The sequence below is a fragment of the Anolis sagrei genome, chromosome 3, assembly GCF_037176765.1.
Source record: "Anolis sagrei isolate rAnoSag1 chromosome 3, rAnoSag1.mat, whole genome shotgun sequence".
Lineage (NCBI taxonomy): Eukaryota > Metazoa > Chordata > Lepidosauria > Squamata > Dactyloidae > Anolis > Anolis sagrei.
In genome coordinates this window covers 19,964,564-19,977,083 of record NC_090023.1, presented here as the reverse complement: position 1 = coordinate 19,977,083, position 12,520 = coordinate 19,964,564, and the positions used below count along the sequence as shown (strand labels likewise).

Below are 12,520 nucleotides of genomic sequence, written 5' to 3'. Positions count from 1 at the left end.
ATTGCTGTTGCCCGTTTTTGGTCAAAAGATATTTAGCTGCCTGCACGCCTTCTATTTTTATCAGTTTTATACTAATTTATGAAATGCTTTTGATACAAAATAAATAAATAAATAACCAAATGAGAGGCTCCCCCTGGGCATAGAGAAGACTGGGTGACTTGGAAGGCACTGAGCAGACTGCGCTCTGGCACAACGAGATGCAGAGCCAACCCTAAGAAATGGGGCCACAAAGTGGAGTTCATGACATGCAAGTGTGGAGAAGAGCAAACCACAAACCACATATTACAATGCAGTCTGAGCCCTGCTAAATGCCCAATGGAGCACCTTCTTACAGCAACATCAGAGGCACTCCAAGTGGCCAGCTACTGGCCAAAGGACATTTAATACAATGCCAAGTTTTTAAACTTTGTATTTTTAAAATACGCTTCTGATATGATAAATAAATAAATGTATTTGGTGTGGTTTTCTGTTCCTTATATGGCTGGAATGAGCCATTTGCTCTTAATAGTAAATCCCACTGCATATAGTAGGAGGACTTTAAAAATTATTCCATGGAAAGATTTGGAGCCAAGGAGCCTGATCTTGTGAACACTGTGTTGCGAACTGTTTATTTGGAAGGAAGAAGGTTAATAAAACACTTCAAGCCACATGAGAAAAAAAATGCATCTGCCCTTTGGGGTGATTTTTCCACTGCTAAGTGTATGCGTTGGCAACCTAACTCCTCCATTTATCATTTTGGCTACTGGCTGGGGGCCTGTTTTGGGATGATCCAGAGGGGAAAACACTTTCTAAAATTCACTGTGCAATTTATGTGTTGAAAAAGAGGGCTTGCATTTCTATCTGGAACACAGGTCATGGCTTTCTCGTGGTCTTTTGGCTCAGAAGAGCAAATCTCAGGGGTAGCTTCCATCCCCCCCCCCCCCCTTTGAGTTATTGCAGGCCAGGCAAAGAGACACAGAAACACAAATCTTTTCTCCAAAAGCAGGAAAATGAAGATTTCTGGCAACTGCTCTCACATTTCGTTAAGTTGAGGAAAAGGAATGGGTTGCGGTGAGGGAAGTGGTGCTCTTTCTAACAACTCAGCAAGGAGAAATAATGTTAAGGAAAAGCTCAAGCAAATGGTTTTGGAGAAACTGGGTTGCTGTGAGTTTTCTGGGCTGTATGGCCATGTTCCAGAAGCTTTCTCTCCTGACGTTTCACCCATATCTATGGCAGTTATCCTCAGAAGTTATAAGGTCTTTTGGAAACTAGGAAAATTGGGTTTATATATTTGTGGAAGAAACAACTCCTGTCTGTTTGAGGCAAGTATGAATGTTGCATTTGGCCACCTTGATTAGCATCTAATGGCCTTGCAGTGTCAAAGCCTGGCTGATTGCTGCCTGGGGAATCCTTTGTTGGGGGGAGGGTGTTAGCTGGCTGTTTATCTATTTATTTATTTGGAACATTTATATCCTGTCCTATCTCGACCTCCAAGGAGGGACTCAGGATGGCTACCAACAGGCAACAATTCGATGCCAAAACAATAAAACACATCATAAAATACAATCAAATGCCTAAAAATTAAATATCAATATACATTAAAACAGCTCACCAGGTTAAAACGTCATCCAAATTGCAGTCCAATAAAATCTCATTGCCAGTAAAATAAATCTCATCTGCAAATGCTTGCTTCCATAACCAGGATTTAATTTTCTTCCTGAAGGGCAAAAAGGAGGGGGCAGATCTGACCTCCTTAGGGAGGGAGTTCCACAGCCAAGGGGCTACCACGGAGAAGGCCCTGTCTCTCGCTCCCACCAAACACGATTGCGATGGTGGTGGGACCGAGAGCAGGGCCTCCCTGGATGATCTTAAAGTCCTTGATGGTTCGTAAGGAGAGACACATTCAGACAGGTAAACTGGTAGGGTCACTTTAGGATACAACCCACCTATCTCTGAAATAAAATATCATTCTGCATTGAAGTTTTGCCCCTGTGACAAATTGTAGTATTACCTGGGTTGGGGAATCACCTACCCTCTCATTGCTTTCTTAGAAAGAGAATTAGTGCTATGGGCTGCAAAATAATATATAATCTTACCTCAAAGAATGCTGTGAAGTAGCACAGGTCAATTCCCTGTATGCCATTTTCTTAAGATCTTCAGAGGGAAATATAACCCAAGTGAGCTTTGACAAAACCCAGCAGTTGTCGACATTAGGGTAGCCGGTTTGATTCCTCCATTCATCCTATTTTTCTCATAACCAAAGATTGGAGGAGAGGTCACAGATGAATGTCAGGCAACCGGCATCTGGCATATCTCTGCAACTGAGGTAATGCCTTTGCTGAGCGGAGAACGGAGTTGCTCTTTCTCAAGATTATCCCGTGCATATGGTTCGCATTAGAGAGCCGCCAAGAGAGGCTGACTTGGTGCCTAAACAAACTTACTGCAGAGTCGTTTTTCTTTAATATATAGGGTTTTTAAAAAACTAATTTTTCAAGCTTTCATCTCAAGGTCATGATGGGGAAGAAAGTGTGGGAAAGTCTTGATAGGAAGCAGGCTATGTGTCCAACTTTGCAGATGACATCTCTGTATTTAAAGGCATCCTCTCTTTGGAAGGAGGGGGAAGAGAAGAAAGAAAGGAAAAATGAAAAGAAAGGTGGCAGCACCTTTAAGACTAACTGGTTTTTCTTTTAAGCTTTTGTAGATACAAACCCACTTTTTTCACTGCTATAGTAGGTGGTAGTAGTGTCTCTGAAATACGTTGACACTGAAATACAACACCGCCTGAGCTCTGCGAGTGCAGCATTTTTCCAAATGAAGTGTAGGAATACCAAGGTGCTTGTTTAGAAAGCTATTGTCCTCCCAACCCTGCTATATGCCTACGAAACGTGGACTATCTACAGATGTCACATCCAACTCCTGGAATGATTCCATCAGCGTTGCCTCTGAAAAATCCTGCAAATCTCTTGGGAAGACAGGCGGACAAATGTCAGCATGCTGGAAGAAGCAAAGACCACCAGCACTGAAGCAATGGTCCTCCGCCATAAACTCCACTGGACCGGCCACATTGTACAAATGCCCAATCACCATCTCTCAAAGGAGTTACTCTACTCCAAACTCAAGAATGGAAAATTGAATGTTGGAGGACAGGAAAAGAGATTTAAAGATGAGCTCAAAGCCAACCTTAAAAACTGTGGCATAGACACTGAGAACTGGGAACTGGCCCTTGAGCGCTCCAGCTGGAGGTCAGCTGTGACCAGCAATGCTGCAGAATTCAAAGGGGCATGAATGGAGGGTGAAAGGGAGAAATGTTCCAAGAGGAAGGTATGTCAAGCCAATCCTGATCAGGACCGCCTTTCCACTTGGAAACCGATGTCCTCACTAAAGGAGGACATGCTGATCAAGAATAGGGCTCCACAGCTACCTACCGACCCACCACCAAGACACTACATCTGAAAGACCATCATCCTCGAGCTACGAGGGATCGCCTATGTAAAGGAACCATTCCTTTAACTATACAGAACTTTGTTGCCAGTGTGATGTCTCTTCGCTATTTTATCGTGATTGGTCATTGCTCTCCTCCCAAGAAGGACAATATTTTAAATAATCTTCTACATGAAACAAAGCAAGCTTGTTTTCTGCTGCCCTGGAGACTAGGACGCGGAGCAATGGCTTCAAACTAAAGGAAAGGAGATTCCACTTGAACATTAGGAAGACTGTGGGAGCTGTTCAGCAGTGAAACTCTCTGCCCTGAAGTGTGGTGGAGGCTCCTTCTTTGGAGGCTTTTAAACAGAGGATGGATGGCCATCTGTCGGGAGTGCTTTGAATGCAATTTTCCTGCTTCTTGGCAGGGAGTTGGACTGGATGGCTTACGAGGTCTCTTCCATCTCTATTATTCTATGATTCTATAAGGTATATATGAAACATCATTGAATGCTGTGTTCAGACTTCGTTCCCAATTTCAAGGTATCTCATTTCATACATATGTGCATATACAGGAATGCCAGAATTAAAAAATATATAATTGACAAGCTGGAATGTGTCCAGAGGAGGGCAACTAACATGATCAAGGGTCTGGAGAACAAGCCCTATGAAGAGCGGCTTAAGGAGCTGGGCATGTTTAGCCTGAAGAAGAGAAGGCTGAGAGGAGATACGATAGCCATGTATAAATATGTGAGAGGAAGCCACAGGGAGGAGGGAGCAAGCTTGTTTTCTGCTTCCATGGAGATTAGGACAAGGAACAATGGCTTCAAACTACAAGAAAGGACATTCCACCTGAACATTAGGAAGAACTTCCTGACTGTGAGAGCCGTTCAGCAGTGGAACTCTCTGCCCCGGAGTGTGGTGGAGGCTCCTTCTTTGGAAGCTTTTAAACAGAGGCTGGATGGCCATCTGCCAGGGGTGATTTGAATGCAATATTCCTGCTTCTTGGCAGAATGGGGTTGGACTGGATGGCCCATGAGGTCTCTTCCAACTCTTTGATTCTATGATTCTATGATTCTATAAAATGACAAAACTCTCTTGTTCCCAAACATTTTGTATAAAGGATACTTAACTTGTATATTCTCCTTCCTTTTGTAACAACCAAAGCCATAGGACTTGGAGTTTCATTGATAGGCCACAGTCAGAGTCTGTGTTCTCATAGCTAGACATAGAATGATTATATCCGCTGCTGAGAATCTAGCCAATGATGTAATCAAGGAGAGGATTATACAAAGACAAACACAAGCAGATTCCCTTTAACTCACATTGTGTCTCATGCAATAAAAATCCCATTGCACAGAAAGGAAGAGTTGATTCCCTCTTGCATTGCTGCTATGTCTGATTCTCACCCAGTTTAGATTTTAAAAGGAGACTGATCGCACCAATCCTTGCTTAGACCACTCTCTGCTCAGTATGCCCAAATGTGAACACTGGTGGAATTTGGGGGAAAATAGACCATGACATTTGGGAGTTGTAGTTGTTGGGATTTATAGTTCACCTACAATCAGAAAACATTCTGAACTTCACCAACAATGGAATTGAACCAATTTTGGTACATAGAACTCCCATGACCAACAGAAAATACTGGAAGGATTTGGTGGGCATTGATGTTGAGTTTTGGAGTTGTAGTTCACCTACATCCAGAGAGCACTTTGGACTCAAATAATGATGGATCTAGACCAAACTTGGCATGAATACTCAATAGGCCCAAATGTGAACACTGGTGGAGTTTGGGGAAAATAGACCTTTACATTTGGGAGTTGTAGTTGCTGGGATATATAGTTCACCTACAATCAAAGAGCATTTTGAACTCCACCAACAATTCAATTGAACCAGTCTTGGTTCACAGAACTCCCTTAACCAACAGAAATACTGGTAGGGTTTGGTGGGCATTGACTTTGAGTTTTGGAGTTGTAGTTCACCTACATCCAGAGACTCAAACAATGATGGATCTGGACCAAACTTGGCACTAATACTCAATAGGCCCAAATGTGAACACTGGTGGAGTTTGGGGAAAATAGACCTTGACATTTGGGAGTTGTAGTTACAGGGATTTATAGTTCACCTACAGTCAAAGGGCATTCTGAACACCAATGATAGAATTGGGCCGAACTTGGTTTGGTTAGCATTGACCTTGAGTTTTGGAGTGTTAGTTCATCCAGAGAGCAGGAGGATGGCTTTTGGTGGGAGGATTCACCGTCTGTTTCCAAAAAGGAAGAGAAGGACAGGCAGAGAGTTCTTCAACCTTCTCTGCCAAGGGGGTTCCTAAGACCATCAGAAATATGTGTTTTTGATTATCTTTGGTGACCCCTCCCTTCACGATTCCCCCAGGGATCCCGACCCCCAGGTTGAGAAACACTGTACTAAGACAATAGACTTTTTCCCCAAACACGTCACATAGAAAAGTCAACAGTAGGAGGAAGCATTGGGAGGGAACATTGAACACATTTATTATATACAATATTAAGGCACAAATTTAAGCAGCAGAAAATGGGGAAATCTTTGGCTGGCCAAGGTTATCAGTATTTGCTGTGAGGGGTGTTACACTCTTTATTTCCCCAAATATCTATCTACTAATGCATTCCAACTGTACAGCTTTCTGCACCAGTCATTCTGTACAACAGGCGGCCAACGGTAGGATAGGGAAACACTATCTTACAAATGGTTTACCTGGAACCCAACAGCACAACACACGTGTCACATAACACCACAACACAGCATACACATCAAAGGTGCTGGGCAGACCAGAAAACATTTTTGCTGCAGTTAAGCCACTACTTTTATTAATAGCAGTATTTTACATAAACTCTGCTCTAACTTGGAACTATCTAAAGCTATGGAGACCGGCAATTATTGTTTCCCAGCGAGGCAGAAACTGGCACTTGTCCATTGAGTACAATTTCAGTATGCCTGTCTTTCCTGGAAACATGTCAAGGACCAGCACCTGTTCATGGGAGGAGCACAGATGAAGACCAAACTTTGTGTAAACCTTTGCGCACAAGACAAACACAGATTTCCCATCTTGATCCTTTTGGCTATGAATGTGTAAGCTGCTTGCTGTTTGTGTGCATGGAAGAGGTGTAGCAAGTCACCTTCTGCAGTCGTATGAAATCCTTGGTGCAAATTTACATGTGGGTTGCTATGAGAGTGGCTGGGGCAGAATCCAATGCCATGGCTATCGATTTATGTTTACAAATCTTCTCTCCATATATATAAAATCAATGTATGTATGTACATTTGTCTGTTTGTTCCACAAAGGCTGTTTGCTAGGTGAAGTGACCCTCTGTGATGTCACTGGATTGGCCGTTGCTAGGTGAAGTGGCCCTCTGTGATGTCACTGGGATAGAAAGGTTAGCTATTGCTAGGTGAAGTAACCATTTGTGATATCACTGCGTTGGTTGTTAAGTGAGGCAGCTCTCTGTAATATCATTGGGATAGAAAGGTGACATGTGTAGGTAGGTAGGTAGGTAGGTAGGTAGGTAGGTAGGTAGGAAGGTAGGAAAGAAAGGAAGGAAGGAAGGAAGGAAGGAAGGAAGGAAGGAAGGAAGGAAGGAAGGAAGGAAAGAAAAGGGGGAGAAGGTGTAGAAGGTCAATGGAGGAAAGAAAGAAAGCACCACAAAGAGCCTGTTCATTGTTGCCAGTGTATTGCCAAGAAGATATTGTGAAGTAGCTCCTCTCAGAACTGGAGAAGGGAGAAAGTAGCCAAGCGGTGGTCCCAACTATACCTCCAAATAAATCTGTACATGTCCTCTCAAAGATATGAAAATATAATAGAATTGAATATGGTGTTTCAGGTCATTATTTTTAGTGCAAAAGAGATGGTCAATATACTCTCATTACCTTCCCCCAAGACATTATAGGGACTATTATTATGTGTGAAACTCCTCTAGCTGTAAATAAAGAGCAACACACAGAAAACAGGGGAATTCCAGACAAGAAGCAATAAGGGCCAGCTAACACCTCCAAACAAAGGATTCCCCCAGTCAGCAATCAACCAGGCTTTGAAGCTGCAAGGCCATTAAATGCCAAACATGGTGGCCAATTGCAACATTCACACTTGCCTCAAAGAGACAAGAGTTTTTTCTCCCACCCTAGACATTCCACAGATATATAAAACCCCGCTTGCTTAGTTTCCAACAGACCCATGAACCTCTGAGGATGCCTGTCATAGATGTGGATGAAACGTCAGGAGATAATGCTTCTGGAATATGGCCATACAGCCCAGAAAACTCACAGCAACCCAGTGATTCTGGCCATGAAAGCCTTCAACAATAGATTCTACTTACAGTTCCACAAAGGGTACCATTAATTTGGTGGTGTACAAAAATATCCTTACTAGCAAGAACAAGTCTATCAGTAATATACCAATACACGTAACTAGCAGATGAATCAAAAGGTGTACTTTTTTTAATGATAAAAGCATCATTAAGCCGTCTAATCGTTTAATATAATATCCACAATACTGAAAGCCAATGCTTAAAATACTTGCAATGCACATAACTCCTGTTATTTGTCTTTTGTGTTCGTTTTTCAAACTGGTAGAAAAAAAAGTGTCTCTAAAGCGAATTCTTTATAGAGAATATGCAGTAAAAATAAATGCACTTTAAGTCAGTTCAAATGTATAAGTTACCTTGAGAAGAAAATAATAAACACCTTATCTGTATCCAAAATAACATGACAAATGGAGCCTTGGAATCTCACCGATGACACAAATAACATGGAACACATGAAGCCTGGAGAAGATAACCATTCTTTGTGAGTACCTTTTGTGGCATGGACTCAACACATTTTTACCTCTGGCAAAGGATACAACAGGTTTTTATGTGGCTGCAAAGAGATATATTGTCTATTTAGCCAGAGATAAAAATAAAGGTTGCATGCCCTGAGTCTCCAGCTTTGGTCTTCCAGATGTTGTAAATTTCATCTCCCCAAAACTCCAGCTTCCAGAAGCCCCAGGAGTCTAGGAATTTGGGGAGATGAAGTCCAAAACACCTGGAGGAACAAAGTTGAATTGTATCTGAATTACAGGAAGTAATCTGTCTGCCAAACTATTAAAAATACTCTAAGAACTAGTGCATGTCTACAGCTTAATCTGATCTTGGAGGGGAAATAGCTCAGCTATCACATTTTTGACCTTTTAACATATGAATCAAGGACATGTGTCATGACTGCATATAAATAGCTGACATTAGGGCCCAGGGAAATGGCAATAAATGAGAATGACTGGGACTGGCAAGACCATATGAAAAGGGAAATCAAGCTCTGTTCTTAATATGAAAGTTTTCTGCACCCATAGAGAAGTAACTTCCCAAACTCCAGATGTTTTGGACCCCCAGAATTCCTAACCGTTGGCCAATCTGAAGTCCCTAATATCTTGAAGACCAAAGTTTGGTGATCACTACCATATTTTTGTATGGCAGATGGTCACTGGCCAAGAGGATGTAGAGGACAGCAAAGAAGGCAGTGGAGGGGGAGGCAGCGATGGTGCAGGCAAGTGGTCACTGGGGTCCTTCCCCAAGTCAACATGCAGGTGGATGTTGGTTTCATGTTGGAATACAACTTTCGCCATTACTATTCATTCTGGGATTGGAAATTCTGGGCATAAGAATTAGAGAGGTCACTGAAATTGAAGGGTTCGAAGTAAGAGGCCAGGAAATCAAAACCAGAACGTATGCGGACGACATGGTTTGTATTCTATCTAACCCAACACAGAGCCTTCCAAAATTATTAGAGGTAATCAAATTGTAAGGAGAGATTTCGCTTTTCAAAATAAATAAAGACAAATCCAGATTTATTACAAAAAATATAGATATCAAAATTATTAGGAAACTAGAAGAGACGGCTAACTGTAAGGTAGTCTCGAAGATAAAATATCTGGAGATAATGATCACGAGCCAAAACATTGACTTGTTTCAAAATAATTATGGGAAGATGTAGTTGGAGATCAAAGGAAATTTGAGTAATTGGCAGAAGCCACCATTAACATGGCTGGGCAGGATCGTAATAATTAAGATGATGTTATTCCCCAAAATCTTCTCTTATTTCAAAACATACCTATCATTAAAGAGACCAAAATCTTTAATTTGTGGAAGAGGGATCTCATGAATTTCATTTGGGCAGGGAAAAAATGGGGGGACGGGACGCTACGTTTACCAGATTTAAAAACCTACTATGAAGCCACCTGCATGAGCTGGCTCAGAGATTGGCTACAATTCCAGAATACAGATCTACTTAATTTAGGATATGGAATCAGATATGGATGGCATGCATACCTTTGGTATGAAGGAGAGAGATTAAATAAGGCGTTTGATAAACATATAATTAGAGGAAGCCTAATAGATGTTTGGAACAAATACAAGTTAGGGATGGAACCACAAACACCCCTGTGGCTGAGGCCAATAGAAGCCATTGGGAGACCCACCTGTAAGGACGATATCAAAACATATGGAGTTCAATGGCCAATGGGCACTGAGGGGGAAAGATGAACTGGGTATTAAAGACTAGTTTCGATATCATCAATTATATGAAAGGTTTTAAAAAGGATGAGAAGAGGGGATTTGCTTCAAAAAAATGTTTGAATACAATTTTGGGTTACTTTATTTTGCTATTTTATGTTTTTTATTCTGATGTAATTTTGTTGTCTATATTTTGTATGTTATTTTGCTGTATTGTATTTTTGGGCTTGGCCTCATGTTAGCCACCCCGAGTCCCCCTCGGGGAGATGGTGGCGGGGTATAAATAAAGATTATTATTATTATTATTATTATTATTATTATTATTATTATTATGTTAAAAAATCCTCTGCATATAGAAAGCATGCGATAGAGTAGGATTCTAACCTAAGCTGGTCTTTTCCTCGTTGCAAATAAGTGTTTACATTCAGGGTAAAAATAAAGCCAGGTCAGGCACAAAAGGAGGCTGGCAGAGTCAGTAGCATTGGTCACTTCACAGAGGTAGAAGCCGCATTACAGGCAAGTGGACAACAGGACAAGATGGAGACAAGATTGTGGAGGAGAGGACGGTCCTACAGAGACTTTCTAGACGTGCCTCCAGATAGAAACCATCTCCAGCTTATCAAAGTTCATGAATTAGGCTTCAAGACTCTGTTCAGCTGGTTGGTTTCTTGCTTTCTCTAAAAAAGAATGCCTACCCTTCTGGAAGAGTGTCTAATCAACCACAGCTATAATATATTTAGTATCTGGATAATTGATTCCAAACCAACTTCCTCTTACTTATTGCCTTCTGGGTGAGTTGAACTACAACTTTCATCCTTCTCCTGCCCAATCAGCCTTTATTAGCACTGACTGGAAAAGATAAGATTTGTAGTCCAGTTCATCTGGAGGGCATCAAGCCGCCCTTCACAAGGTCCATGCTGTTTCTGTGTTGCCAACAGCACTAAGGATATTGTTCTGGCCTAATAAATACAAAATACAGACGCAGAGTGTCAGAAATCTATAGAAAGGATGTGTTATATATTTCCCAAAGCCTTTCCCCCCACAATGGCAGATATATGTATGCCTCCAGGACTGAGAAGCATCATAGGATAGCAAAAAGACCACAAAAAGTAGGCAGGAAAAAGGTAGCGGGATCGTTTCTAAAACTCTGTATCTGGAAGTCCTGCTCCCTTGTTCCAGATATATATATGCAGTACAACAGGTTTCACATGGAGAATGTAGCAGCTCTTGTTAACCAACAAGTGATGCTACTATATGGATAATTGCAGAAGAGTATTTGGTGCGCTCATTGCACCTTTCCAAAATATTGCCTTCCCAACAAAAATGCAGTTTCATTCCTATGTTTTGTTGCCATCACTTCGTCAAATCCACTACATCCCATCGATTAAAACTTGGTTGATTGTACAGAGCAAACATCCCAAACGTTCATTTTCGACATCTCATATCCTTCCTCTTTGTCTCCAAAAGTCAAATTCACCTAGGCTTTCCTTCTACACTTAAATTTCCTTGTTCCAACTTCATGTTCTTCTCCAGAAAGTTCTACGTTTTGCACAGCAACAAGAAAAACCAGCAACAGCACCCCGTCTTGAGGTTTGTGCGCACTTGCACAGAAAGCAGAAAAGGTGTCCATAGCTTCAAATAAGGACTTCCATCATGTCCGGATCTGGAAATTCAGGCTTGTGAAGGAGACTGCTTACCCTGCCTTTGTTCTCAGGGAGCTTCCCATGACTAGGTGCATTCTCTGTGGAGAAAAGGAGGAAAAGCCAAGAATGAATCTTGATTGGAGACCTACAAACAGATACACTAGCCATTCTCTCAATTGTGATTTGTTTACAGTGGCATCATAGGGTTTTCGGTATCCAGTGTAGTAACTCATGATGGACCCCTCCTATCAGTCAATATGTACTGAACAAGTTTAAAATGTCCATGCTGCTAGCTGTGAAAGAGTTAATCTTTGGAACATTATGAAGCATGGATAGAACAGACATGGAAAATGTTGCAATAAACTAGGAAACTGGATACTGAATTAATGAGCTGATAACAGTGTGGTATAAATACAGCAGATGCCATTGTTCTGTCTCTTCTTTCTTGCATCGTGACTGTGCTAACGAGTAAGTGTTATTGCAATGAATGAAATGTAAATAAAGATAAGAGCCGCTTGTTGAAGCAGAAACAACTGTCTGAAGTCGGTTAATTGGATGATAGGAAGCAACTTGGCCAAAAAAATGCCTTGATATACCAGCCCACACCACAATACTGTATCTCAAATACTATAACCTTCAAGCATCCATACCTCCCTACCCCTCCTGCATCCTGAGATTGTGCACGTGTGCATGTGTGTGTACACCTACACAATCCCATGCTATTTACCCACTCATAAGGGAAAATCAGTCAAATCTTTTTTTATGGTCAGTGACCAGTACAGAAAACCATCCACATCAGTACAGTGTTTACATTAGGTTTAGATACCCTTATGGGACTTTTCATCGATAGAGAATATATATGTGTACTATGCACTATTCTTCCTCATGAGCTCAGAGGTGAAAAGCAGGTGCTGATGAGGATATTTTGAGCAGATAAATTAACAACTAGCTGAGGAACAATGA

At 41.5% G+C, this 12,520-nt stretch overlaps 1 protein-coding gene across 3 annotated transcripts in view; it reads right to left on the bottom strand.

Moving 5' to 3' along the window:
- Nucleotides 1-5,884: 5,884 nt before the first annotated feature.
- The window catches only part of AMOTL1 (angiomotin like 1), a 118,925-nt gene continuing 112,289 nt past the window's right edge, over nt 5,885-12,520 (bottom strand). For all 3 annotated transcript variants that reach the window (XM_060771093.2, XM_060771094.2, XM_060771092.2), the window contains one exon: nt 5,885-11,655. In XM_060771093.2, coding sequence (XP_060627076.2) covers nt 11,549-11,655 — 107 coding nt within the window. In that variant the 3' untranslated portion in view covers nt 5,885-11,548. The remainder of the gene's footprint in view (nt 11,656-12,520) is intronic.